Source organism: Anopheles moucheti, chromosome 3 (assembly GCF_943734755.1).
Source record: "Anopheles moucheti chromosome 3, idAnoMoucSN_F20_07, whole genome shotgun sequence".
NCBI classification, from domain to species: Eukaryota; Metazoa; Arthropoda; class Insecta; order Diptera; family Culicidae; genus Anopheles; species Anopheles moucheti.
Genome location: NC_069141.1, coordinates 37,599,772 through 37,625,798, shown reverse-complemented (window position 1 = coordinate 37,625,798; position 26,027 = coordinate 37,599,772). Strand labels below are relative to the sequence as shown.

At 45.9% G+C, this 26,027-nt stretch overlaps 6 protein-coding genes across 6 annotated transcripts; 4 read left to right on the top strand and 2 right to left on the bottom strand.

Moving 5' to 3' along the window:
• Positions 1-2,902: 2,902 nt before the first annotated feature.
• Positions 2,903-9,164, top strand: LOC128304671 (protein-glucosylgalactosylhydroxylysine glucosidase-like). The gene is made up of 8 exons (XM_053041880.1): positions 2,903-3,102; positions 3,629-3,978; positions 5,380-5,715; positions 5,966-6,356; positions 6,422-6,666; positions 6,835-6,922; positions 8,186-8,868; positions 8,958-9,164. The coding sequence occupies exons 1-8, from the start codon at positions 2,903-2,905 to the stop codon at positions 9,047-9,049; spliced, it is 2,385 nt and encodes a 794-aa protein (XP_052897840.1). The 3' UTR covers positions 9,050-9,164.
• A 592-nt stretch (positions 9,165-9,756) lies between these two features.
• LOC128304691 (protein-glucosylgalactosylhydroxylysine glucosidase-like) lies at positions 9,757-12,195 on the top strand. Its single transcript, XM_053041899.1, has 3 exons — positions 9,757-11,414; positions 11,478-11,953; positions 12,014-12,195. The coding sequence occupies exons 1-3, from the start codon at positions 9,757-9,759 to the stop codon at positions 12,193-12,195; spliced, it is 2,316 nt and encodes a 771-aa protein (XP_052897859.1).
• Positions 12,196-12,785: 590 nt separating this feature from the next.
• On the top strand, positions 12,786-15,429 carry LOC128302540 (protein-glucosylgalactosylhydroxylysine glucosidase-like). The gene is made up of 4 exons (XM_053039384.1): positions 12,786-12,892; positions 12,963-14,507; positions 14,572-15,059; positions 15,129-15,429. The coding sequence occupies exons 1-4, from the start codon at positions 12,807-12,809 to the stop codon at positions 15,413-15,415; spliced, it is 2,406 nt and encodes an 801-aa protein (XP_052895344.1). The 5' UTR covers positions 12,786-12,806; the 3' UTR covers positions 15,416-15,429.
• A 312-nt stretch (positions 15,430-15,741) lies between these two features.
• On the bottom strand, positions 15,742-19,355 carry LOC128302474 (U4/U6.U5 tri-snRNP-associated protein 1). The gene is made up of 2 exons (XM_053039303.1): positions 16,369-19,355; positions 15,742-16,302 (listed from the first exon to the last, which is right to left on the bottom strand). Exons 1-2 carry the CDS (start codon positions 19,243-19,245, stop codon positions 16,162-16,164), a joined length of 3,018 nt encoding a protein of 1,005 aa, XP_052895263.1. The 5' UTR covers positions 19,246-19,355; the 3' UTR covers positions 15,742-16,161.
• Positions 19,356-19,480: 125 nt separating this feature from the next.
• On the top strand, positions 19,481-21,180 carry LOC128302475 (polycomb protein eed-like). The gene is made up of 3 exons (XM_053039305.1): positions 19,481-19,790; positions 19,855-20,160; positions 20,236-21,180. Exons 1-3 carry the CDS (start codon positions 19,716-19,718, stop codon positions 21,133-21,135), a joined length of 1,281 nt encoding a protein of 426 aa, XP_052895265.1. The 5' UTR covers positions 19,481-19,715; the 3' UTR covers positions 21,136-21,180.
• A 3,546-nt stretch (positions 21,181-24,726) lies between these two features.
• Positions 24,727-25,799, bottom strand: LOC128302671 (uncharacterized). The gene is made up of 2 exons (XM_053039536.1): positions 25,794-25,799; positions 24,727-25,719 (listed from the first exon to the last, which is right to left on the bottom strand). The coding sequence occupies exons 1-2, from the start codon at positions 25,797-25,799 to the stop codon at positions 24,727-24,729; spliced, it is 999 nt and encodes a 332-aa protein (XP_052895496.1).
• Positions 25,800-26,027: the final 228 nt, after the last annotated feature.

Sequence of the window (26,027 nt, the reverse complement as noted above, 5' to 3'; positions counted from 1 at the left end):
TGCCACACCGACAAGATTGATTGTCATCATGCCGGGCACTTGGCCGGAGCCGCTGGGACGTCATTAATTGGCGCCGCTTTGTGATTAGTGATTTTTATCAATCTGTAGCGAGATGAGCCGTCATTTGTGAAATAAAAAAAAAAACCCAGAAGCACAACGCCACCCGTGACTCTCACCCTTTATTGATTTCTTTTCCCGCCCGGGCTGACTTCCGTCGTAAATGTCCTGTCAGCAACGTGCCAGCTATCGTTGCGAATCCCAACGCGATGTCTTATCGCGTGGACGCAAAAGTGGCGGAGCCGATTGTGCTCCAGGCAAGGCAAGATTAATGGGCAAGGCGTCTTGGCGATGATGGAAGTTGGGTAGCTTGAGGAGGTCGTTCTGTTTTTTTTTTTGACGAACTCGTACGTTGTGTGAAATAATTAAAATAAATTATTGTGATTTCGCCTACCGTTTTCAAGGCTTTTTCGCATTCAGGGCGCAATGCCTTAATGGTTGACCACATTCAGCACCACTTTCCATAATCTTTCTTCTCTTTCTTTATCTCCGGCAGGTTGTTTCCCGGAATGAATCTGTGTGTTACGTATACCTTCAATTGTACCATTCTTTCTTTTGGACACTACATTGGCAAAACCTTAGCTACTTAGCCTTATGCGAGACACCACTCGCTTGGCATGTGCGAGTTATTACTTTATCGATGTTAAAGTGTCCAACGAGCATCCTAAAATCAATCACTGGTAATTGAATAATTTCGCTTGTGGCAGCTTTGCTCAGCAAGCATGTACATAGGTGTAGCTACTGCAGGAAGCATTGCTACTTATCATTCGAGAGACTTCATAGCGTCGAGAGCCCACGAGACCTGTCGAAACATGGCCGAGTCGGGATAAAACCGGTTGACTACCGGTCCGTGGTCCGTGGGAGCTAGCTAGCTGATCCATGTGCTGGGCATCGGACGGTACCCATATGACAGGTGGTAATGCATGGTGGTTGTGTGCACAGAAGGCACTGAAAACACCTGAATGCCAGGTCTGTCACTCGGTAAGCTGGCGAACGTGCGAAGATAATCGTAATCGTAATCGATTAGCAGCACTTTAGTCGATAGCGAAATCTGATTGCCTCAATCGATCGTTTTAATTACTGCAATACTACACTGCGATGTGTCATACGCGGGCACGATCTCAAACTCATATCAGTCAGCTGTGTGACACTATCAAGCATTGTTGATGTATTTTGCAATGAAAAACATGAAAGCTGATAACATACTTAATCGATGATGCACATTCCACTCAAATTCGACGTGAATCTGAAAGACCCTTTGACAATTTGGAGTTTTTACAATAAGTTAACAATGTTTACAAATACAGCAATTTAAGTACATACCATATTTCAGCGTGTATAACGACCCCCTTTTAGGTCAAAAATGACCAAAGTCTAATTAAAGGGGTCGTTATACAAGGGTAGTAACTTTTCCGTTCTAGCTTTATGGATTAAAGGTCGTTTCGTTGAAATAAAATGATGGATTGATAAGACAGGGATGAATCGGTGGTTTAATATTATTTGGAACATTAGACCTGGAGCTCTTATGAAAAATCAGCAATGCTAGTACTGAATGCATTTAGAGGTCATCTACCAGCAGAAGTTATACAAATTGTTGCTCAAAGTAAAACGTTTCTGGAAGACATTCCTAGAGGTCTAACCAGTCAACTGCAACCGTTTAAGGGTTTGATAAGAGAAGACTGGAGTAAGTTGATAAAAGGGGCTGATTCGAATCTGACTCCTTCAGGAAGGATAAGAAAAACCCACAATTTCAGCGATCTGACAGCGATCTGATTACTTTATAGTCAGGAGTCAGTGAAGCGATTGTCGTCAAATCCTTTCAAAAATACAAAATCAGTAACAATCTTGATGGGACTGAGGATCATGCAATTTATGAAGATAGTGCTGACGAGAATAATGACAATAAAAATGGATCTGAAAACACCAGTGAGGACGATATGAAAGAGTATTATGAATTGTAAAGTTTAAAACAAAATGTAACAATAAAATTGTTTCAATTGTTAAAAAAAATAAATAAATTCTTTCTTTCCAAAAATCTTGGATAATTCATCTAGGGGGTCGTTATACACGCTAAAATACGGTATATAATTAGAAATAGAACTGATACAATTACAATCCAATTATACAATTACAACTTTCTTTATAACTTTATTTGTATAATTATAACTTTCTTTGTAAATAACTCAAGACAAGGTTGTGATCTTATTGTCAGAGATCACACACAAAACAGAATCTTCATTGTTTCATTTCCTGACAGGCTTTAAATCATAGAGTTATAAGTTCACGCATCCCGCAGGCAGCTGCTTATCGCACTTACGTCGACTGCTGTTTACAAAAGCAAGCGAACCACCGGAGAGCTCGATGCAGCTCATGTTCGATTACAACATCATTCTTACGATCGTCACCGTCACGGTTTCATCGTTGGTGATCCGCCAAAAAACAGTGCCCGGAAAACACATCACGACCTGGGTCGTCCCTTCGGGTTCTGGTAGCAAATAGCTACCGTTGGGTCGCTGTGATCGAGAACGGTTGGGTGAAACTAGACACCCCGTAACTCGGAAGCAAATGGTACGGTAGTGCTCAAATAACGCGCAATAATAAACAACAACCCTCCCCCGACAGGGTGTGGACGGAAGCCGATCGACCAATTCCCATGATCGGTTTTGCAGTGATCTAGTTGTTGCTGTTGCCGTCCGTTTCTTGAAAGTAGCTAAGTTGCAATTGAGCAATGAGTGAATGAGCTTTATTCCTCGTCAGGGCGCTATACTTCTTCGGTGCCTGAGAAATAATCGAAGCTACGAGCGTGTGTGTGTGTGCGTGATTTTTTTTTCGAACCGTCGTATCCATGAGACTCACCATGTTCGTGTACAGTTTACTGAGCATCGTAGGGCTATGCTTGGTGAGAATCGGTCGAGGCGCTGTAAGCAACGTTGACGGTGATTGCAACACTGCTGCTGCAAAATGCAACTCCATCCGTCCATCATCAGTCACGAACGAATCAATAACGACCGTTGACAAACTGCACTACGAGCTCGTCGCTTCTGGGTAAAACTGCCTTATTACTGCTGTATTTTCCTAATTTCTCCTGCCGAACCTGGGTAATGCTTATTTCATTAGCATAACTTTAGTCTCTGCGCTTAACTGCTCGTCTGGCCCTACGTCGCCCGTTATCAGCACGAGTCTGACTGGAACGCTCCGTTCCGTTTTCGCTCCCTTCTCGAGTAAATGAAACATTTTCCCACATCCAACATCGCGTTACATTCGTAGCACTTCCATGAACCTTGGCGTCCTTCCCCCTCCCCTCTAGCCGAAAGACATTAGAGCTGGTTCTCCACCCCTGTTTATAAAGAAGGGTCGGTAATTAGACTGTGAAAAAACTGAAACATTCAGAAGCCCAAGCGGTAAGCTGCAAGGGAATTCGTGAACTAAGTCACCTCATCGGACATGCACATTTTTAATCATGGGATAACCGTAACCGGCCCAGGGATTACGATTAAAAGAATGCTCCCAAACGCACACAGCGACAGGTGTTGGGACGGATGCTTTCAATAATTCTTCATCATCATTACAGTGCGATCTTGAACGATCCCTTGACACCGCTGCCAACCCTTGCCAACGGTCATCTGGGCTTCACCGTGTTTCAAGATGCGGTGTACATGGCCGGCCTGTACAACGGTGCAGGTGGTCTAAGCCATCGCGCACGTATCCCGAACATGGCCAACGTACAGTTGGACAGTGACTGCTACCGCGGAAAGGATCATTCGTGCAACGTTACACTCGATCTTCGGAGTGGATATTTTCGCGTAAGCTACGAGCCCGCCAACAACTCCTTTCGGATGACGCACCTACTCTATCCACACGCCCTATACCGGCGCTTGATCGTTAATCAGTTTTCGTTCGAACGGCTCACACCGGAAGCTGGTAAGGATGCAACTATTACCACGGTAGAGTATTTCAGTGACAAACAAACAAATGTACAGCATTTTATGCATAACGTACACCAAACAGGCGTAAACAATATATGCAAATTAATGCACACCGAGCCAACGAAGTTTCCCATATTCATAACCTAACCTACAGGGACGCCACACGGTTTAGAGCTACAGCATTTCGAAGGGGAGCACAGTTTCTCATGGTCTTTTCAACGGTCGCGGTGTACATTAAAATATGACCCCTTTTTCTCGGTAGTACGATCAGCACATTGGTGTGGCATTATGGTGCACCTGTTGGTAGGAAGAAGAGCACACGAAAAAGAGGGGGAAGATCACAGGTTACCTACGAATGTGTTCATGCAGTGACAAATTTGTTTGACAACGCGAATGCAAAATTTTGTTGAATAGCTTTGTAAATCCAGTAAATGATATATGGAATATTATGTTCTTGATGGACATCATGATGGTTTAGTGGTAGAAGTGCCGATCTTCTCACGGTTGATTTCAAATATTTGAAAGTGGAGTGGACTATTTTGCAATACGTAGGACTGTCTGACGTAGTCAAGAAGATTTTGGAGTTCCTGGAGTTGGAGTTCGAACAAGTAGAAATCTCTCTCTCTTCTTGGCGTAAGTAACGAACTACTAGGGGCATGCCTACAATTTCTGGTTTACTAGACTTATTTATATCCAAGTAGCCCGGATAGTCAGTCCGGATGGGATTTTGGTCCGGTTCGTTCGTGTGAAGACCGACGCCGCTACCATCATGCCACCGGGCCGTCCCCGGTTTCTGTAATATAATTGAAAGCATAATGCTTAGTAGTATGCCATACTATATCCCCAAGAGCAGCAGGTAATTTGAATTAGGAAAGATATAGTCAGTAATGATAACAGAGGTACAAATATCTTAAATCTTAGATCTTATATCTTAAAAAGGTAAAAATCATCTTATTTACGCGATTTGACCAGTTAGATGACAATATTATTCCCTCTTAGCAGTACAGCCTTTAAAGATCTCGAACCCTTACAACACCTATTTTTATTAAAACTTCATCTGTTTGAAGAAAAAGTCTCCATGAAGTGAAGAAAGCTCGAAACCGGACTCATCTAATTTTATTGCAAAATCTTGTTCATTCTTGAATGGTTGTTGAACAAACGCATGTTAAAACACGACCCAACAGTCTTGCGACGACGATTCCCATCAGCTAAGTAATATTATTCTGTTCGAAATATCCCTGATTGGACTACAATTTTCGAGAGACCCAATCAAGTTACCTACCGTGACAATCTCACCGCATGAAAGCACACCCTCCGCTCAGCAGCAATTAAAACCACTTCAACGGTCTTCATTAAGGTTTTTTTTTTGAGCAAACGTTTTTCTACACCGTTTTAGGAGACATCAGTTTACCGCTTGTGCCGGGGCCGGCTTTCACCAGCGAGGACATTCATTTTCAGCCCATTAATGCACTACCCAGTGTGCAGCCGAGCAGCTCGTCTTCTGGAGCCGTTCCACGGGTTGATGACGATATGAATCGCATTTATCAAAGCTGCGGCACAACACGTGAGGTGGAAAATTCCACCTACCAAAGCCAGGACAGACCAGTGTGTGTGCTATGGAATCACATCCCAGAACGGTTGGTACTGCGCGAGAATCAGACGACGACTACATTCACCTTCATAATGGCCGTTGATGAAAATGTGGCCGTTGCAGAAAAGGAACTTCAAGCAGGTTAGTTACATACGCATCGTACGAATCGTCAAACGCTGGCTCTCATTTGTCCGGGTGTGATTTTTTGTCCGTTTGCCCTTTTCAAACCCTTCTTCAAATTCTATCTTTGGTTGTCTCCCCATTTGCTTGTGCTTGGCGTGAAACTTCACGCTTCAGATATATCTGCACGCTCAATCGCATAGCTGGAAGCGTTTGGCCTTCTTTGAGCCCACAACTGATCGCTATCGCACCAAAATTACATAATTCACAGCTCTGGCACAACCCGGTGAAGAGTTACTGCAGGCGCATACATCACTGTGGGGTTCCTTCTGGGACCGTTTCGACATCCTAATGACCGGAAACGAACCGTTACAGTATATCGTACGGGCAAGCATCTTCTATCTGGTCAGCAATCTACCGTTCGAGGCAAGCTTCACCAGATCACCGGGTCCGTTTTGGGGTCTCAGCCCGACCGGGCTGGGACGCGGTGGTACGAACCTAGACGACTACGAGGGCCACTCGTTCTGGGACACGGAGATTTGGATGTTTCCCGTACTGAATCTGATCGATCCGTGGTACTCGCGGTTGTTGATAACATACCGGGTCAAGATGCTACCGACAGCGAGACGTCTCGCTGTGGAGGCTGGTTACGATGGTGTCCGGTAGGTTCGGGAAGTGATAAAGCTAATCATCATCAGGTAAACTCACCTACCGATATCTCCAAAAGTTTTCCCTGGGAAAGTGCATTCACAGGAGTGGAGGCTACGCAGCCCTGTTGTCCAGCGGTGGCAAAATATGCGCATCACATAACCGGCGACGTAAGCTTTGCTCTTCGGCAGTATCTCGCCACCACGCATGATCTCGAATGGCTCCTGAACCGAGGCGGATGTGGAATGATACAGTCCATAGCCGAGTTCTGGAGCAGTCGCGTGAAGTTCAACTACACCGGCACGGAGAACTACGACATAGTGGGTAAGAGCAGCCGGCCGGAGGACGGACATCGTAGCGCCACCTCGAATGAGTCATGCTTTTTATATTCCCCCCAACCCTATCTTCCCACACACACTCAAACGATTCTATTGGACCAGTTGCAATGTTTTCGTTTTTATGATCTCGCTCCTCTTAAATCCTAATTCCTAGCGGTAATGGGACCGGATGAGGATCATGAAAATGTAACCAACAACGCGTACACAAACGTGGTCGCCGGCTATGCTTTGTATTTTGGCGAGTAAGTAAACAATCCTTCAAACGGAACGAAACTTTCCCATACGTACAGGTACAACGATGAAAAAAAACCGACCGACAGATACCTTCTCCTCCCTCAAGTGGTGCCGGACAAAACACACAAGGTGGAGATTTTGTCGATTAATTAGATTGAAAAACAAAAAAACGAACAAGTCATATAATGGGGGCCAGAGTGCGGGCAGCATGTGGCTGTAGTCGGCGGATCTCCTTGATATATCGTTGATTATGTTTGTTTTCCGTCGGAAGATCCGGTACATTGGGGGAACTAGCAAATCATCACGCTATTCTAAGCAATAAGAAACAAGCGAACGCAGGAAGGAAAAGTTCTTACCCATCCACACTGGCTTGACACCTGAAAAGTGTATACGATGGGCAATGTTTCCATGTAACGGTACACAGTGACTTCCAGCTTTTCAAACCCTAGTCTATGAACGATTGGGCTACGACTTCTTCCGGGCGGCATGGCATCGAAGTGACGATCGTGTGGATAATCTGATTAAAATTATAACCCGATGAGAAGATTTCCCCGCGAATGTTTAAATGACTGCCTTCTGTCTGCTTCCGGGCGAGTGGAGACAAGAATATCGAGACGATGGCCTTGACCAACCCAGCGTTAGTGAGTGATGTTTGATGAGCATTTCGAAAAATATAATATACGATGTCTCAAACGTAATTTCGAAGACCGGGATTTTAATCAATTTCTACATATTCTCGTGGCGTATTTTGTGATATACGATATTCATGATTTTAATTCATGATGAACACAAAAAACAGTGTTCTCACCATTTTAAGCGACGTTGTCATACAAGGGGTAGGGGAGTGACTTGAAAATGTCTGAACATCAGAACGGATGTTATTGTTAAGTGCATTTTGCAGTTAAGACAACTTTACTATTCAAACAAAGTTGTGATATTTTCGCCCTTTCGCCTAACAATTATTGTTTTAGTTAATTAAACTTTAAGGCATACATTGTGGAGATAGCTCGCATGTTTCGAGCTCAATGTCTGCGTAAACCGAACGAAAGTTACTGAGTAGCTAGTTTCAACAATGCGACTGGAATCTTTGGAGACCCCTGATGTAGTGGTTTCACACTAAAAGTACAAGAATCTTGTATGTATGTATTAATGTAGATGTATGTTGTAACCTATTGGAGCTGCAACCGAACTGATCGGCATCCCATCATTCTACTCCCCATTGCTTCTGTACAACATTCATTTGACGAGTTTCGTTATTTGCTTATCTGCAGTTTCGTCAGCTGTATTTGCGGCGATGACGTTACCTCCAAGAATTGGAGTGCCATCGCCAAACGGATCAAATTCACATACGACGAAGTAGGCGATTTTCATCTGCAGTACGAAGGCTACAAAGCGTCCACCATGATTAAGCAAGCTGATGCAATTCTTCTCGGATATCCGTTACTGTACCCCGTGATGAAACCGTACACGCTCTGGAACGATCTGCTCATATACGAACCGGTAACGCGATCAACCGGACCGGCAATGTCCTGGTCAATGCATGCCATAAACCATCTCGATATAGCGAACTGGCAAGAGGCGGCCACGAACTTCAACCGCAGCTACCAACCGTACATCCGTGGACCGTTCAACGTGTGGTATGAGCTGCAGAAACCAGCCCGCGGTGCGGAAAACTTCCTTACCGGTGCGGGTGGATTTCTACAGGCCGTGCTCTTCGGATACAGCGGCTTCCGGGTGTATCTGGATCGGCTGGAGGTACGAATGCGATATGCGCTGGAACTATCAGTCGCTGGCGTTAGTGGTACTGCGAAGGGAGTACAGTATCTTGGGGCGCTTATCACGGTTACGCAAACGGTTGACAAAGCGGAAATTGCTGTGACTCACCTGGACAAAGAGTTGACGATAGAGTTTGGTGATGGGAATGCCGCTACCGATATCGTTCTCAACCAAGTCTGTACGTATCTCGCACCGGCACAGATAACCGGTGTAATGGGTGTATACAAGTGATGCTAAAAGCGTTATAATCTTGCTGTTTTGTTATAGATCCACTGAACAAAGGTGTAACAGCGATAATACGGGCTAAATCTTATCCATATCAGAAATGTGATTTACCGAAGGATGTGATTGGATACTAATAATGCAACCGGATACATCTGTTTCTTTTTTGCTTTAATGTTACGAATTTCTAGACATAAATTCTTCCCTAATCTATGCGTTACGAGTGCCGTTCCGATCAATCGTACAATTGGTTCGCAATGTAATGTAAAGCATGAGTAGAATAAAAAAGAATTATCGATTGATTTGGGGGTTTGTAAACACGCTTGTCTATCGTATTTGTACATCGAGTAAAACAAACGACAAAAAGAAGAACAAATTGTACAACACTGCCGATTTCTTTCTTATCTTATCACGATAAGAACACCAGTGTGTCTGGCCCATTCCAGCTGTAACGATTATGTGAAACTACTGGGAGATCATTCCAAATAATACTATTACTTATTGGTAATGTGGAATTCCACAAACGAGAAGGAGTTGTTGGTGGAAGAATTCAAGTAACCATGGATTCTTCCAAAAAATCATTCATTTAAAGCTTTCGACATATCACACACAGAAGTGATGACATATTTCGGGGGTGACAAACAATGTGGATCATGAATCTATTGACACTTGCGCGACGGTTCCCCATCGTTGTAATCGCTATATCCGACATTGGTATGTTATCTTATCACCTAATCAATACGGGACTCGTTCGGGACGGTATCCCGTGTGTTATAAGCCATCACTAACGATCGACCCCAGGCTCAGTAACAGTTCGTTTGCGGTCGGTGCAGGTCACCACAAAATGTCTCTTCGTTCAATAATCTTCGTAACTTCGGCCGTGCTAACCGTGCTGGGCGCCTTCGTTGCGGCCCAAGGTGATACAAGTGATGCAAACTACAAATTCCAAACCCGGCCACCGTTGCCGGCAGCCGCAGTGATGCCAACGTTGGCGAACGGCAACATCGGGTTCGTGGCGTACGGTTCATACGTACACCTGAACGGTGTGTACAATGGTTTGGGTGGCAAATCGCATCGGGCGCGCATTCCAAACTATGGTAACATTCAGCTGATGACGTGTTCGCTCGAAAGTGCCAGCGTATCCCCCTCCTGTACCTATCAGCTGGACATGAAGGAGGGCAAGTTTGTGACGGTCGATGAGAATGGTGATTATCGGGTGGTGCATGAGATGTACCCTCATCGATATTATGACACGGTTCTGGTGAATCGCATCCGAATTCAGCGCCTTAGCTCGGAGACCGTGATTCAGGCACGGTTGCTGCAAATTCCAGGACAAAGTGAAGATTTCTCCTGGCAACCGACCACCAATTTCGTAATGTCCGGACAGGTGTACAATGTGCAGTGCGGAACTACGGTGCAGGTGGAGGAACCGACTGTACAAGCGTTTGGCCACAATGTTTGTGTAACCTATCCGACAATCCCGGAATATGTGGAGATAGAACCGGACGTAATGGCTAAGGAATTCTTTTTCTTCACTGCTTTCACCATGACCGCTGAGGAAGGTACGCGACAAATTGCAGAAGTTACGATGGAGAGCAATGCGCAGGACAGCCAGCACATGCGACAAATGGAGAGACTTTGGGAGCGTTACGGTATTACGGTGGAAGGAAACAACGAACTTGATCGAGTCATCAAGGCCAGTGCGTTCTATCTGTTCAGCTCTCTGCCCGCACACCAGGTAGCACCATCGTCGGGAAGGTATCCCTTCTATGGGCTTGCTCCCGCTGGACTGGGCCGTGGGGGGATCGTAGAGCAGGAATATCAGGGTCACAGTTTCTGGGATACAGAAATTTGGATGTACCCGGCGATTTTACTAATGGATCCGATCAATGCTGCAAAAGTGTTGAGCTACCGCACCACTGTCAGCGGTGGCGCACGCATTAAGGCGCTGGAAAACGACTACAAAGGCATACAGTTTCCCTGGGAGTCGGCATTTACCGGAACCGAGGTAACACCGGATTGTTGCCCGGAGGTTTCCGTTTATCAGCATCACATCACGGCCGACATCGTGTTTGCCGCACGTCAGTATTTCTACGCCACCGGTGATTTTGACTGGCTAAGGTCACAAGGGTGCCGGCTGGCAGCAGACACGTCGCTTTTCTGGCTTAGTCGGGCAGTGTACAACAATGCTACCGATTTGTTCGAAATTCGTAATGCGATGGGACCCGACGAGGATCATCCGAACGTGTCGAATAATGCCTTTACCAATGTGATGGCCGCACACAATCTGTTCTTCGGTGAATTTGCGTCCTGCTACTGCAAAGACACTGAGGTAAATGAGAGTGTCCGCAAGGAATTGCTGAAAGTTGGCAGGGGTCTTACGTTGCTGTACGATGCGCAAGGTGATTTTCATCCACAGTATGAAGGGTACCAGACGGGTACCCCGATCAAGCAAGCTGACACGGTGCTCTTGATCTATCCACTGCAGTATCCAATGAATGTGTAAGTGGTTGGCGTTCAGTTTAACGTAACAGAATAATATTTTACGCTTATTTCATTCTCCAGATCGACGAAAGCAAATAATCTGCGCAAATACTCGGAGGTAACGCGTGAGAATGGTCCAGCGATGACATGGGCCATTCACACGATTGGTCACCTGGAGCTTAATCAGCTGCAAGAAGCAGCCGCTATGTTTGATAAGAGCTATCGCCAGTACCTTCGGGCACCGTTTAACGTGTGGAGCGAAAATGGTAACAATGAGCCCGGGGCGGGCAACTTCATAACCGGTGCCGGTGGCTTTCTGCAGTCCATCATCAACGGGTACGCGGGTGTGCGGCTTCACCAGGATCGGTTGGAAATTAAAAATGCCCGCCTAACTCCCAACACTGGAACTCTGCACATCCCAACTATAGAGTATAGGGGTGCACAGTTCTCGTTGACTGTGCGAACAAATGCGTTTACCATCAAGATCAGATCGACGGCCGAAGATGTGAGGTTGCTGGTCGATCAAAAAGAAGAGCGTATCTGCGCGGGTTGTGAATGTAAGTGATAGATGGGCACGACATGAGTTGGAATTAATCTTGAGTTATCTATCTTCGCAGACAATGGCACGGTTGCAAGCTTCCAAATGACGACGGGTCAAACATTTGGAGGATGCACATTGAAACCAACTACCCTCGGAGTGAAGATTGCTGATCAATCGGATGGTGCAACGACGCTCCGTACTACGTGGATGGCTTTCCTATCTCTTGTCGTTTGTTTCTTTTTGAGCAAGATGTTCTAACCGAAATTCTAGAAACGTAAAATTCAAAATATTTTAAAGCATTTAATGGGTTGCAATGCGGACAAAAGAAGATTAATGTGCTTGGCCGTAAATATAAGCGAAATGGCAGATATTAAGAGCACAGCAATTTTTAATTTTGATTTAATTTTTTGAAATGTTCGCCTCTGTTAATAATATCACTGGAATTTATTTAGAAACCATACAAATACATTATTACATTCTCCCAACTTTTGATGAATTCCTGTATCCTTTCTGGTCGTGTGATGTAAAACCAATTAAGCATTTGACGAAATATGCTTCCAGCTTATCATCATTAAGGTATTCAATTGAATTTGTTTCCTGTTGTAAAATCTCTGATGCTGAAAATACGTTAGAACAACATTAAAAATGCATAAAATTTAAAAAAGAAAGCTGCACACAGTGGTTGCCATCGTTCCTCCAGCCGATAGCAGCGCCATGTGATTACTCTGCCGGAAATTATACGAACTAAATCATATAAACAAATACACGTCATCGAACAGTTCTATCAGTTTCTGGTGGCTCAGCGACGTAAATAGGTGCTTCAACCATTCAAACCGGCACAAGAAAATGTTATCTTTTATCAGTGCAAAATGTGGTTTTTAACGTTGTTTGCCTTCGGCCTGTCTTTTGTGACCGTACGCGGAAATGATTACATTTTCCTGTTCAACGCTACCAGGTAACAATCGTACGGTATTGCATACGGCCTCTATGCTTTTGTTTATGAATGATTTTTTTCCCCCGGTCAGATTGCCGAACAAGGCTGTAACACCAACGTTAGCAAATGGACATCTCGGTTTCGTAGTGTACGGGGACTCCGTCCATCTGAATGGTGTTTATAATGGTTTGAAAGGTGTAAGCCACCGGGCACGAATTCCCAACTTCGCCAACATTCAGCTTGCAAACTGCTCGTCAATGCAAACGCAACCGAAAAACTGTCGCTATCAGCTGGACATGAGGAGTGGCAAGTTCCGGACAACATTGGAAGATCCTGCCGGCGGTTACAGGGTGCATCATGAAGTCTATCCGAATAGACATTTCGATCAAACGATCGTAAACCGGATACACGTTCGGAGGATGAAATCGAAACAGCCGTTGGAAATAGAAACGCGCCAGCTGATAGGATCTAAGAGTGTGGATCTTCAAGAAAATCCATTAGAGAACCTGAATGTTGACGGTGAAGGATACCTGCTGTTATGCGCCAGAACTAAGCATGTCGAAGATCCCAGGTATCAAACCGAAGGACATCAGGTGTGCGTTGCATACAAACAAGTTCCACGTACATTAACGCTCAATCCTGACGAAACGGATCGTGAGTATACATACTTGACCGTTTTCTCGCACTCACGGGATGAAGTCGAAAGGGAACTTCGTGGTCTCAAAACGAACGATCACGAAAGGATGCATCGGCTCGAGATGGATCGGATGTGGCAAAAATACGGCATCCGAGTGGAAGGAAATGAGCGATTAGATCGAGTTATTAAAGCAAGCGCGTTCTACCTGTCGAGCTCACTTCCTTCCCAGTCGTCATTTCAACCGGGCAGCTATCCGTTCTACGGACTTTCCCCGTCAGGGTTAGGTCGTGGGGGGAAGGAGCTGGCCGAGTATCAGGGACACAGTTTCTGGGATACGGAAATGTGGATGTTCCCTCCGATCCTGCTGCTCGATCCGTTGAACGCACGCAAACTTCTACATTACCGAACACTGGTCACGGAAGCGGCTGCCGATTATGCTCGTGCTAATGGTTACGAGGGTTGGCAGTACGCTTGGGAGTCAGCTTTTACAGGACGCGAAGTCACGCCGGACTTTTGTCCACAGGTACCGGAGTATCAGCACCACATAACCGCTGACGTTGCGTACGCGGCCCGGCTATACTATTATGCGACGGGCGATCTTGACTGGTTGCGTACGGATGCGTGCCGTTTGGCGTACGAAACGGCACGGTTTTGGAAAAGTAGAGTAGATTATAACGCTAACACGGATACGTACGACATTGGAAGAATTATGGGCCCCGATGAGGATCATCACAACGTCACGAACAGTATCTACACGAATGTGATAGCGGCGCACAATTTGTTCTTCGGTGCGTTCGTTGGTTGTCACTGTCGAGCGTCGCTTCCGGATGCTTCGGAAGAAGAGTTTGCCGAGTTCTTACGTGTAGCTAAAAGTATCACACTGCCATACAACGCGCAGTACGATGTGCATCCGGAGTATAAGGAGTATACGTTCGGTACACAAATCAAGCAAGCGGACGTTGTGCTTTTGGGCTACCCATTAGAGTTTCCGATGAAAGAGTAAGTTCTTGATTAAGATTGTCCTTTTCCGTGAGCAACTGTATTGCTTATCTCTATTGTACAGGTCAACGAAAGCAAACAACCTTCGACTCTACTCGATGGTAACGCGCCCCGATGGTCCAGCCATGACGTGGGCCATTCACACGATTGGTCATCTCGATCTGAACGAGCTGGACCATGCAGCGGCTATGTTCCGCAAGAGCTACAAACAGTACCTGCGCGCACCGTTCCATGTTTGGAGCGAAAATGGTGAAGGTGCAGATGGTGCCGGGAACTTTATTACCGGTGCGGGAGGTTTCCTTCAATCCCTCATCAACGGATACGCAGGTGTTCGGTTGAGACACGGCAAGTTGGTTATTAATAACCCTCGGCTGCCACCGGGAACTACGAGACTCTTTCTACCACAGATCAACTACGGTGGAGTACAGTTCTCACTCGACGTAGGACAAAACAATTTCCGTATTACGTTCGGAACCGGCACGCAACATTCCTTTGATGCTCTCAGCCTGCTTGTAGACGATCTCGAGCGTGATCTGTTCGAAGGATGTGAATGTATGATCAAAAGTTGTATTTATCACCGCATATTTCCCTTGCTTAAATGGTCTATTATATTACTTTCAGATACGGGAAGCAAAAGTGGTGTACTTTTGTTACGCCAAAAACGTGATACCACTGCTACTACTTGCATGTTGCACGATACCGTTCTCGGAATGCGATTAGCCGATCAGGACGGACGCCTGTTTACGACGACGCAGTTAATCGTAATATCACTGGTCATTGGATTGGCTGGCGTGCTGTACAGCATTTACGTAGCACTCCGCAGCAAGCGTACCCGCGGTAAAATGACTGAAAAGGAAAACATAAGCAAAAGACTTCGAAAGAAACAAAAAAATAAATCAACCAAATAAAAAGTAAGTTTTACTATGGGATAAATAGGTGAAAGTTTCTACATTTTTTCCTCAATATTGGACGTTCACTTAAGATTGCATAGAATATCACGGCATTTCATTCGGACACATCAACGCTATCACTCCATTACTATTTATGGGTGCGATAGTGAGTAGATCGTACATTTTATACAGTTCTTTATTGTATTATTGTAGTTTATTGTACCAGAACTATTTAGGTTTTATATGCTGGGCACATACAGCAGTCCACGGTAGGATAGAGATTTTCGTTCTGGATTTTACGAAGTTAAAAGTAAAGGTAGGCAGCAAGTGGACGTCTCGTGTGTACTCAGCCATATAGTGCAAGCTTCGAATATCGCGACAGGTGTTTTGAGTAGAGAAGTTTCCTCACATTGTAGAAAGTCATTTAACTAAAACACAGGGATTTCCGGCTAATGCTTGGATCTTTGATAACAAACACATCCAGTACGTCTGAAAGCCGTAAACCAATGTTATCTATGTCATCAGCTTTTGCCAGAATTGATAATGTCTTATAGGTCTCAAAAGTTTCCACCTCCGAGTTGCGGATTTGTTCTACTAACCCCTACCTTCGGGATGTTTTATTGATTCAATTTTTTTGGTTCTCATATGGAATAGCTAAAAAAAATCCAACGCGAGAAGATAGATACGAAGAAAAAAATCCTGTTGAAACGCAAACCTACTCACGATCATTGCGAAACTAGGAACTAAGACTATAGGACACATTCCTAGCGCTTCTGTTTGATAATGCTTGTGTTCTGCTTGGTTCCACTCAGCACAATAAAAGGTGACTGTGTTTCCTTCTGTTTTGCCTGCAGCATGTTGAGTGTTCCGAGCGGCGTATCTGTAGAGCTCATTTTTTTCATCAGCTAAAACAGGAAAAATATATGTTAATAGGGCGATATTTCATCACGAAAACGACGCGTCTAACTTACTCCCTCCTGTTCGCTTTTCTTTAACCGCTTTTCGACTTTATTCTTGCCCGGACCTTTACCGTGGAACTTATGCGACAGATAGCGGAACGCTTCCTTCGGTGTCAGCAGATGTCCGTTGTCATCGATGTACTCGAGCTTTACGTTCGGTTTGAATGTTTCCTTCTCCTTAAACTCCGTAATGGGACCGGCGTAACGATCGCGCCTCGAATATTTGTCGTTCTCTTCGCCATAGTTCTTGTCCTCGATGGAGTAATTCTGAGCTTGCAAGTGGGCGAATCGCGCATTGCTCGGACGATTACTTTCTTCCCGCTCAAGGTAACCCTTCGATTGGGCCAACTTTAGTGCTCCCGCGACACTGAGCGCTACGTCCGGTTCCTCATCCAGAATTGCAACCTCCTCCACCTTCAGCTCACGGTTGTCCTCTTGCTCCTGTTCGGTGTTGACCGAGTTCCAGGTGCCACTGTGCTGTGAGCTATGATTATGTCGCCGTGACGGGCCCTCCTCCGGATCCGATTCCATCCCATCACGATCGCTTGCACTGTCCCGCTCAAAGTCCATCATTTCGTTCGGATCTTCCTCCCGATTTCCGGCCGTTCCATACGTTGGAATGTCACCAAGTGTACGGCAAAACTCTGCCGTCGAATTGAGTAACATTGCTCCATGGTGATCGAGCTCACCGCCACTATCCGGTTCCTCTTTTACCTCGCTCTTAATCCGCTCCGGGTCAATCGGTAGAGCTTTTGAAATGATAGCTTCTTTCTGTTTTAGGCGACGTGCTTTCTGCAATGCCGCCTGCAAATCTTCATCATCCTCTACCGTATCCTCTAGCTTTACCGAGCTCAAATCTTCTGGCATGGCCGGTGTGTCATCTGTGTCCAGTATTTCTGCTGCACGAGCCCGTATACTTTTACGATCTTCTGTCGTAACGGCCCGCGTACCGGATCGTTCGTTTCGCCTCGAGCGCGAACCCAAATCGGCCATACTTTCTTCGGCCGGTAGCGATGCGAGCAAATCATCCGCCCGTAGCTTCTGTCGTATTTTACGAACCTTCTTCTTGGGTTTTTTAAACGAGGACAGCTCAGTTTCGGTGAAGTAATCCGACACTAGCGTGAGTGGTGTCGTCTCTAACGAATCGAGCTTTTTCTTCTCCAGCTTCGTTTTGATCTCCAGCAGGCGACGCTTTTCTTGTGCTTCCTGCTCGGCGTTCGAACCGATCACAAAGCTGCTTTTACGCTGGCCTTCAATTTCCTCGTTGTACTTTCCAAGAACTTCGCGTTGCTTCGGCATACCGTACTCATCTACATCGTCTTGACAGTACACATCGTAGCCGTAATGTTGCGGATTTGCTTTACGGTTCTCGACATTCCGTTTGTACCGCTCGTCATCCATCATATTAACGTTCACGAGTGTGTCGCCCGCTTCCTCGTCCAGCACGTTTGCGTCTTTCAGTGTTAGAATGACCTGTCGTCCCTCTGTGAACGCTTCCACGTCGTGCTCTACACGAAGCCCTTCCAGATCGCGATCGTGATACGATCCTTTATTGGTAGCACGCCTTCGCGAAGATCCTGCACGTCCGGAGGAATCCATGTCCGGTCCACCAGACACTAGTTCTTCATCCATCTGGTCTAAAAGTCGGGCTCGTTCTTCGGCCTCTTTCTTGAGCCGGTCCTTGTCGCGCGTCTTCGCGACCCAATTTTTCAGATCGTCTACATCGTCCTCTTCGCCAAGCGTCTTCAAACGCTTCAGCTTTTCCTCGATCGCTCGCTTTTCTCTTCGTTCCTTCAGCTTGTCACGAATCTTTTCTTCATGCGTTTTCTCCGACAAGTTCTTCGCCGGTTTGTGGTAGAATTCACCCCAGTCATCTTTCAACTTTTCGCTGTTTTCTTGTTCACTACCTTTCGCGCCAGAACTGTCCGTCGCTTTGCTGCCAGTACCTACCTCCAAAGGTCGAAGGCCTAATTTTGCTCGCAATTTGTTTGTTTCTTCAATTGACAATGCATCACCGGCACCGTTTTCGGGTATGGGTGAAGCGGACCGCTTGCTGGTGGAAGTAGACGGGGCCTTGGGTGGTGGTGGCGGGGTCGGTGAACGGGTTCGCTTTTTGGACGACGTTTCCAACGGTCGCAGTCCCAATTTGGCCCGCAGTTTATTAGTATCGTCAACGGACAGCACATCACCAGCGCCATTGTCAGGGATAGGGGAAACCGATCGCTTTCGAGATGAAGAGGACGCTTTCGGTGGTGGCGGAGGTGAAGGGGACCGTTGACGCCTTCTCGAGGATGGTTCCGGTTGGGATTTAGATGGTCCAACTTCTAGCGGCCGAAGTCCAAGCTTCGCTCGCAATTTGTTTGTTTCTTCTACGGACAACACATCACCAGCTCCGTTGGACGGAATCGGCGAGACGGATCGTTTCCGGGAGGTTGTTGATGTCTTCGGGGCAGGTGGAGGTGTCGGTGAGCGCCTACGCTTTTGTACCTGTGGGGGCGGAGGAGGCGACGGTACTGCATCCGATCCCGGTGACTTGCGGCTGATGGAGGGAGGCGGTGGCGGTGCACTCACATCATCCAGCGGTACTTCCACACAGTCCGAACTATCGGAATCATCGGCGACCGCATTCACCTCCGGTAGGTCGCGCTGGCTGCGGTGCTCGCGCTCATAGTTACGACTGTGATGATGTCTATGCTCGCTGTGCTCACGTTTGTGTTTCTTATGTCTGCGGGCCGCATCTTGGTTGTAAGTTTCGTTATCCTCGGAGTAGGAATCAGAACGACGACGATGCTCACGTTCCGGACGCTCGAACCGTGGTGAGCGGCTACGTGAACGCGAACGACGTTTATGCTTTTTAGAATCTCGTTTATGCTTTTTTGATGAACCCATGGTTGTTTTTACCTGTTTCAAGATAGCACGAAATGTGGGAAGCAAAGTTTCCGTATTTTCTCAGCAAAATAAAGCTTCAATTTTCACACTTTTCACACTTTTCCCAAACACAAGACTTTTTCGTTTGCTTCTTCTTTTGCACGATTGACAGAAGGCTCGCGTTCGTCGATTTCAAAACGTCACAATAATCGTTGAAAACGTCACCTGGCAAGTCGAGCAAAAAAAACCGCAGCAAGAAAGGCAGTGTTTGGCTTGGGAAAAAATAATTTTCGATAATTTGTACGAAGAAAAGGTTGTTGTTTTACCTTTTTCTCTTTCACAATCGTGTAATCTTCAATAAACTGCCCGGGCGTAGTGCTAGTGAGCCAGTATATTTATTTAGTGTTTAAAAAAGGACCCAAACTCTGCCGACATTTTGGCGCTTTGTTTGTTTCATCCTAGAGAAAGAAAACAGCACAATAAACGACAACATGAAACTCGCGCGTAAGGAGGAGGCGGCAAACAATACCCAGGGCGATGTGTCCGACGAGGAAGATGACGATATTGTAAGCATAATTGGCCATTAACAAATAAGAACAATTGACTGAGTGTTTTCTAAACTCCTCCTAGCATGAAACTTCCAGCATGGGAAGTACCTGCACCGACAATACTTCGAATGGGAGTGAAAGTCAGATCAACCGCAAGAAGCGGAAACGATCGAAAAAAAAGTCGGCAAAGGTTATGAAGCCGATCTTCAAATTTAGTTGCTTTGTTAAAGAAGACCACGGCCAGTCGCTCTTTGGATGCCTTTTCAACTACAATCTCAAGAACGGAGAGTTGCCTACGTTCGCGACAGTCGGAAGCAATCGTGTCACGATTTACCAATGCGAAAATGATGGAAAAATAACGCTAAAACAATGCTACGCAGATCCGGATGTAGGATGCAGATCCCTTGGTGGAAAAATGAATATGTTGAAATAAGTGTTTAATACAGTTGCTTTTATATTTTAGACGGAGGAAGTGTTTTATACCTGCGCATGGTCTCATGATGTGGAAACGGGCAACCCATTGCTAGCTGCTGGTGGTCTACGGGGTGTACTAAGAGTATTCAACTCGGCATCGCTTGAAGGACATAAATACTACATTGGGCACGGGCACGCCATCAACGAGGTAAAGTTCCATCCCAAGGAACCGTACCTTCTGATGTCCGCTAGCAAGGATCACTCGTTGCGGCTGTGGAACACCAAGACGGATATTTGCATTGCCGTGTTCGGTGGCGTCGAGGGACATCGTGATGAGGTGTTAAGCTTTGATTTCGACATCCTTGGGACGCGGATCATGTCGTGCGGGATGGACCATTCGTTGAAGATGTGGCGTCTCGATACGGAAACGATGAAAAAAGCCATCCAAAATAGTTATACCTTTAACGAGGCGAAAAATCTCTCCCGTTTTCCGTCGGTGAACGAACACTTTCCCGTATTTTCAACTAGGGACATTCACCGCAACTACGTCGATTGTGTGAGATGGATGGGCGATTTTGTGCTTTCCAAATCGTGCCAGAACACGATTGTCTGCTGGAAACCGGGCCGGCTGGAAGATGTGGAGGTGAAAAATAACGAAACGAACACCACCGTGATCACTACGCTCGAGTACAGCGAGTGCATTATTTGGTTCGTACGGTTCTCGTTGGATTACTGGCAGAAGTATCTCGCACTTGGTAACCAAACCGGGCGGATTTACATCTGGGAGCTAGACACCGACGATCCGGTGCATCCACGCTGTAGCACATTGTTTCACCCGAAATGTACTACACCCATCCGGCAAACGGCGTTTTCCCGATCTGGAAACATACTGATTTGCGTCTGCGACGATGGAACCGTATGGCGGTGGGATAAGATAAATAATAACTAGCCTTCTTTCATGGTACAGTAGTAAGTCGCTGGACAGAATAATCGATTGTGCACATGAATCAAAACTCATTTTTAATAAATCCATTTACAGTAATACGATCAATATTTATTTGCTACTGCGGAAGGAGCTTCGGAATAACTGCTAATTCGAATCACACATACCGGATAATGCGTAGCGCGTTTCGATCGATGCGTTCGTTTATATTGCGTGGTTGTAGGGTGAGGTTGTCATGCGCGTAGGCTGACCACCTGCTACTTCTTTCTAAATTGGTTGCTTCTCGCTCTCGCAACTATGGGCGCAGCTTCGCTGCAGGCATCAAACAGCCCAGCGAACTATGGGATCGGCCACAATTTGGCCAGAAAAATGTCAAAAAGTGCGCCGGTAATTTGACATTTGTGGCTTGTGTGCGTGTGATTGTGCGTGTGCGTTCTAAGTTGTGTGCTTGAAATTGATTCCGCTGCTGGCGTTCCCCGTATTTTGCCCGTCCGAAATTCGCGTGGGTGCTGCAAAAAGTGCCAATATTCCGTAATTTGCAATCCGGAAGTGAAGTGGTAAACCCGTCCAGCGTCCTCCAACGCGGTGTGCTTGTGATTTTTCTCGCTGTCCTACACGCCCGCGACCGAAATCTGTGTGTTGGTTTTGTGACCGTGAAAGTGCAGCTGCTGGGTCGGGAAAGTGGCCACAATTGCAGCAATGCTGTTTGGTGGCCTTGCCAGCGTCTGAGGAACGTAAAATAGGAGCTGTCGTTTTAGGTTGGTTTGTTGCCAGTACAGCAAGCGCTTGGAAAGGAACGCAACGCCTGGGCGCAAGAAGAGGAAACTCGGTAAGTAAATAGAGCGAGAAAGGGAGTGAGAGAGAGCGAGAAAGTAGGAGAGGGTTGGAGTGATTCTTGGTAGAAGACGGATGCGGGTGGGGTGTAAGCGTATACGGCAAAAAAGCCATCCATCGGGGATGATTTCCATCGGTTAAAGGTTTTCCCAGCGCCGAATGCCTTGTAAACCTTCTCCGTTGAAAGGTCGCACATGAGATACCGCACAAAACAAAAACCTGCGCAGCTGCGATGGGTTGCGTTTTATTAATCGTGCGGAAGCGTTACTTGCGGGACGCCATTGCGGACGAAGAAAGGCATTTCACCACCAACACCCCGGGTGGGACTGAGGATGCGAAAAAATCCTCCGTATTGCCTATATGCCGTAAGGCTCATATTGGCAATCATTGAAGCGGAAGTGTTTGCATTGGGTGCTACTGTCTCTGCTGCTGCGGTACTGCCACTGGTTTGCGCTTGTTTATTATTCATTGGCTGGGTTTGTGATTCATCGTCGTGGCCGCGCGGTGCTCCGTTCAGTGATGACGGTGGTGTTGGCGATGATGATGATGATGCGGATGTTTTCTGCGCGGCTTTCACTATCAATGAAACTTCTGGCTTCCGTTGGATCACTCCGAGGCACTTGTTACCAACAGCTGTTGTGTGTGCGTGTGTGTGTACACTTAGCCGAGAAGTGTGTCAGCAAGAATCGGGCCAGTAATGTTCGGCCTTGCCTTGCGCCTGCTCTAGGATCTAGCTTTAGTACAGGGGTCGTCAAAGTTTTACGTACGGATCAAACCCGGACCACCGACCCGAGTTCGTCCTGACCGATCCTTTTTTAAGGAGGCTTAGATAGTTGGATAATTTCTTTAATAAATGATAAATGAACTATAATAATAATAGAACTATAGATAATAATAGAACTATTGATAAGATTAAATAGCAACAGCAATACCTAACAATGAAGATCCTACACTATTCGATAATAGCAATTTAGCAATTGTTTCACATTGTCTTTCAAATGTTTTATAATATTGTTTTATAAATTTTAGTAATGTTTTCAATTTAATGTAATGTAACAGAGGGTTACAGTAGAAAGTCTTTTTCTTCTTTATGGGAACACAACCTCGGAAGTCTAAGTCTGCCATTTCTGACTGTCCTTGGTCAATTACCAATAATCAGTTACCAGTTAGCTTGCTGAATATAATCAGTTCTCTGTACGGTTGAACGATCGGGATGGGATTCGGTACCATTATCATGGTGTCTCCTCTAGGCCGCCTTGAATTTCAAATTGGTATTTTGAATAAGAGTATCGCCAATAAGAGGCCTCGAATAAGATCGGTCCACATTTGTTCAGTGGCTCAGGATGTCCAATCTTTATCCCAAGTGGTGATCACTAATATTGTACTTCAGGGGTGATCTAGTAGTTTGGTGGTGTAAGCGGTACAGGACAGGGCCAGTACCAAACCCAATCCGAACCGTTTCCTCATGTCGAAGACCGACCTATCCGTGAAATGTGTAAATAAAGTTAAAGGAAAGCCACTCTAATTCTACTGACGCTGTAGTGCCAGCGATTTTTATCATCCTGAAATGAAATTGAAATATCATTTTGGAATTCATGCTATCAAATATAGAAAAGTAAAATCCCCGGATCAACCGTTGTTCAGAATTATTAATTTGTTTTCTTATGATTGAGAATTATGACTCTTTGCCGCATATGTTTACAATATTCACGCATATCCTCCTTGTCGTTTGCTTTATCCCGGAGCATGGTTCGTTATCTGAACCAGAATTCCTTCGTAGTAAACATATTTCGAATCGGTGGTTTGATCATTTTAGTGCTAAGTTAACCACCGCTCAGCAAGATTGAGGGTTGTTGGGTTAGGTAACAACTACAGCAAATAAACAAGAAAACATGAAAATGTAAATGTTTGTGTCTTAACCAAAGGATTATTTAATCATTTAATCCTATAGCGCCCCAACTCTACATTTGCTCATGTTTTTTTTTCATGCTCATGTTATTATAAAAAAAATCATTATTCGGAGAACCTACAATTAAGAACACTACAATAAAATTAAGTAAATTCACTGGCAAAGAAAATTTCGTTGGTGCAGTGTAACAATTATCATTTCATCATTAACTACATTCTTTCGTAAGTTATCACTTTCACGTCCGTGTGCTAATAACACCCAGTCTAGATAAACACCGAGACAACCGAAAGAAGAAATAATCCGCAATCAATTTTAATTTTCCTTTATTTTTTCAAGTTTATTTTTCATTCGTGAACAATCTATCACACATTCCTTCCAGTTGCTAATAACTAATTCCCATTTGGGTGTGGTTTTTTGGGCAGGCGATCAAGACTGATGTACATACAAAAGCGGTTGATTTGTGTTCTTTTTAGCCTGCAATATGCCCAATACACCAATCAGCTGAGAGAGTTGAATTGTTTCATCATGAGCACAGGAAATAGATGATTCACGCATTTGTCAGTCGCTGTTTCTGTGTTTCGTGTCGTGAATTATGTTCGAATTTGTGACCTTATCGAAACTGTTTATCTGTTCACGGTGGAACCGCTCCTCTGTGACGTCCAATTAGCATGTTTTGTGTACTTTTTTCGTGTTTTTTTTTCGGAGTGGAATGTAGAATATCTGCATAAAGAAGACCTCCCACGTTGCCATTTGGAAGACAATCGCTGTATACTTTATTACACATTGACCATCGAGATTTACAGGCGGAACCTGCCAGTTTGGAGCGATGCGTTTTTCGTTGGTCCACGGTCACATCACACGGTGTCCAGATTTTCGATCACGATCGAATGATCGTATCCCGGCAACGGTGCCTCGTGGCGTACGCCGTTGTTGATGGCGACGTACCGTGCCTCCCCATCACTGGAACCTTCCACCGTCGGCACGCTGGCCATTCGCAGATAGTCGGATGACAGCAGATCCTGTCCTCGGAGCACTACTGGTTCAGCGTTCCAGTTGTTTAGCTCGTTCGAAACGACCGGTGGCACCAACATCGTCAAACCCTCGGTTCCTGGTGCAGGTTCTAGATTTTCAAGCACAACCGAATGATCGTAACCTGGCAGGGGTGCCTCGTGACGTGCGCCCAGATTTACGGCAACATATTTCGCTGCACTATCAGCGCCGGTTGATTCCGACGTGCTGCTGGCAGATGACGACGAAGAGGTCGATAAATGTTCGGAGGTAGCTGGCAGACCGTAAGTCGGTGCCGGGACACCGTACACCGGAGCAGGAACAACAACGGGGACAGGTGTTGGCAGGGGCACAGGTGCTGGGACGACGGGTACAGGAGCTGGAACGACGGGGACAGGTGCTGGTGGAGCTACCACGGTGGTGGTCACCGTATGATGTTCTTCTACTTCATGCGGTAGATCCAGCACGACTACGGGAGGTGCAACTGCAGCTGGATAAGGTGCTGCCGAAGGCACATGTTTGCGGTACACCTCGACGACACCACCAGGCGTAAGTTTGGCAAGCCAGGGATGTTGTAGCAGAGGTTTCTTCAGAAGCGCACCGACAGTGCTGGCGAGCTTCGCATGAAGGGATGGAGCGGCAACCACTGGATGCGGTGCCACGACCGGAGTGTAGACTACGGTGTGCGTGACTGTCTTGGGGTGCAGATGCTTTGCGACTAGGTTATTCACCACATGCTTTGCGACTAGGTTCTTCACCACATGCTTGGCGACCAGATGTGGGCTCGCCGTGCAGAGCGAGGCCACCAATGCCACGGACATCACGAAGCTAAATGTGATCTGCAGAATAGGGAGTTCATGAATTATGGGTCTTAACGTTAGAAGAGATTCTCCTCTAAGCATGATCTACTTACCTTCATGCTGGCGATGGATGGTTTTTGGCAAGTATAACTAATCTTCGTGTTTCTTCTGCTATTGATTGCAGTTGCATTCAATAGGAGAATCCAATGTCTAATGTATCTCAGAATTCCCGGACTCCCGCTATTTAAATGGATCATGCGTGTAGGGTGATCCTCCCACCATCACCAACCTCTCCAAACAAGCATGCGTGCCCGTTGTCGGGAACCTGATATTTTCTGCCAAATAGG

Bases quoted from the DNA above. Each gene is read 5' to 3' on its own strand.
- LOC128304671 (XM_053041880.1), top strand. From the start codon at position 2,903: ATGAGACTCACCATGTTCGTGTACAGTTTACTGAGCATCGTAGGGCTA. The intron at 3,103-3,628 runs GTAAAACTGCCT...TCATCATTACAG, and splicing joins TACGAGCTCGTCGCTTCTGG to TGCGATCTTGAACGATCCCT. The intron at 6,923-8,185 runs GTAAGTAAACAA...GCTTATCTGCAG, and splicing joins TATGCTTTGTATTTTGGCGA to TTTCGTCAGCTGTATTTGCG.
- LOC128304691 (XM_053041899.1), top strand. From the start codon at position 9,757: ATGTCTCTTCGTTCAATAATCTTCGTAACTTCGGCCGTGCTAACCGTG. The intron at 11,415-11,477 runs GTAAGTGGTTGG...TTCATTCTCCAG, and splicing joins CTGCAGTATCCAATGAATGT to ATCGACGAAAGCAAATAATC. The intron at 11,954-12,013 runs GTAAGTGATAGA...CTATCTTCGCAG, and splicing joins TATCTGCGCGGGTTGTGAAT to ACAATGGCACGGTTGCAAGC.
- LOC128302540 (XM_053039384.1), top strand. From the start codon at position 12,807: ATGTGGTTTTTAACGTTGTTTGCCTTCGGCCTGTCTTTTGTGACCGTA. The intron at 12,893-12,962 runs GTAACAATCGTA...TCCCCCGGTCAG, and splicing joins TTCCTGTTCAACGCTACCAG to ATTGCCGAACAAGGCTGTAA. The intron at 15,060-15,128 runs GTATGATCAAAA...TATTACTTTCAG, and splicing joins TCTGTTCGAAGGATGTGAAT to ATACGGGAAGCAAAAGTGGT.
- LOC128302474 (XM_053039303.1), bottom strand. From the start codon at position 19,245: ATGGGTTCATCAAAAAAGCATAAACGAGATTCTAAAAAGCATAAACGT. The intron at 16,303-16,368 runs GTAAGTTAGACG...TTCCTGTTTTAG, and splicing joins AGAAAAGCGAACAGGAGGGA to CTGATGAAAAAAATGAGCTC.
- LOC128302475 (XM_053039305.1), top strand. From the start codon at position 19,716: ATGAAACTCGCGCGTAAGGAGGAGGCGGCAAACAATACCCAGGGCGAT. The intron at 19,791-19,854 runs GTAAGCATAATT...AACTCCTCCTAG, and splicing joins ACGAGGAAGATGACGATATT to CATGAAACTTCCAGCATGGG. The intron at 20,161-20,235 runs GTAGGATGCAGA...TTTATATTTTAG, and splicing joins AATGCTACGCAGATCCGGAT to ACGGAGGAAGTGTTTTATAC.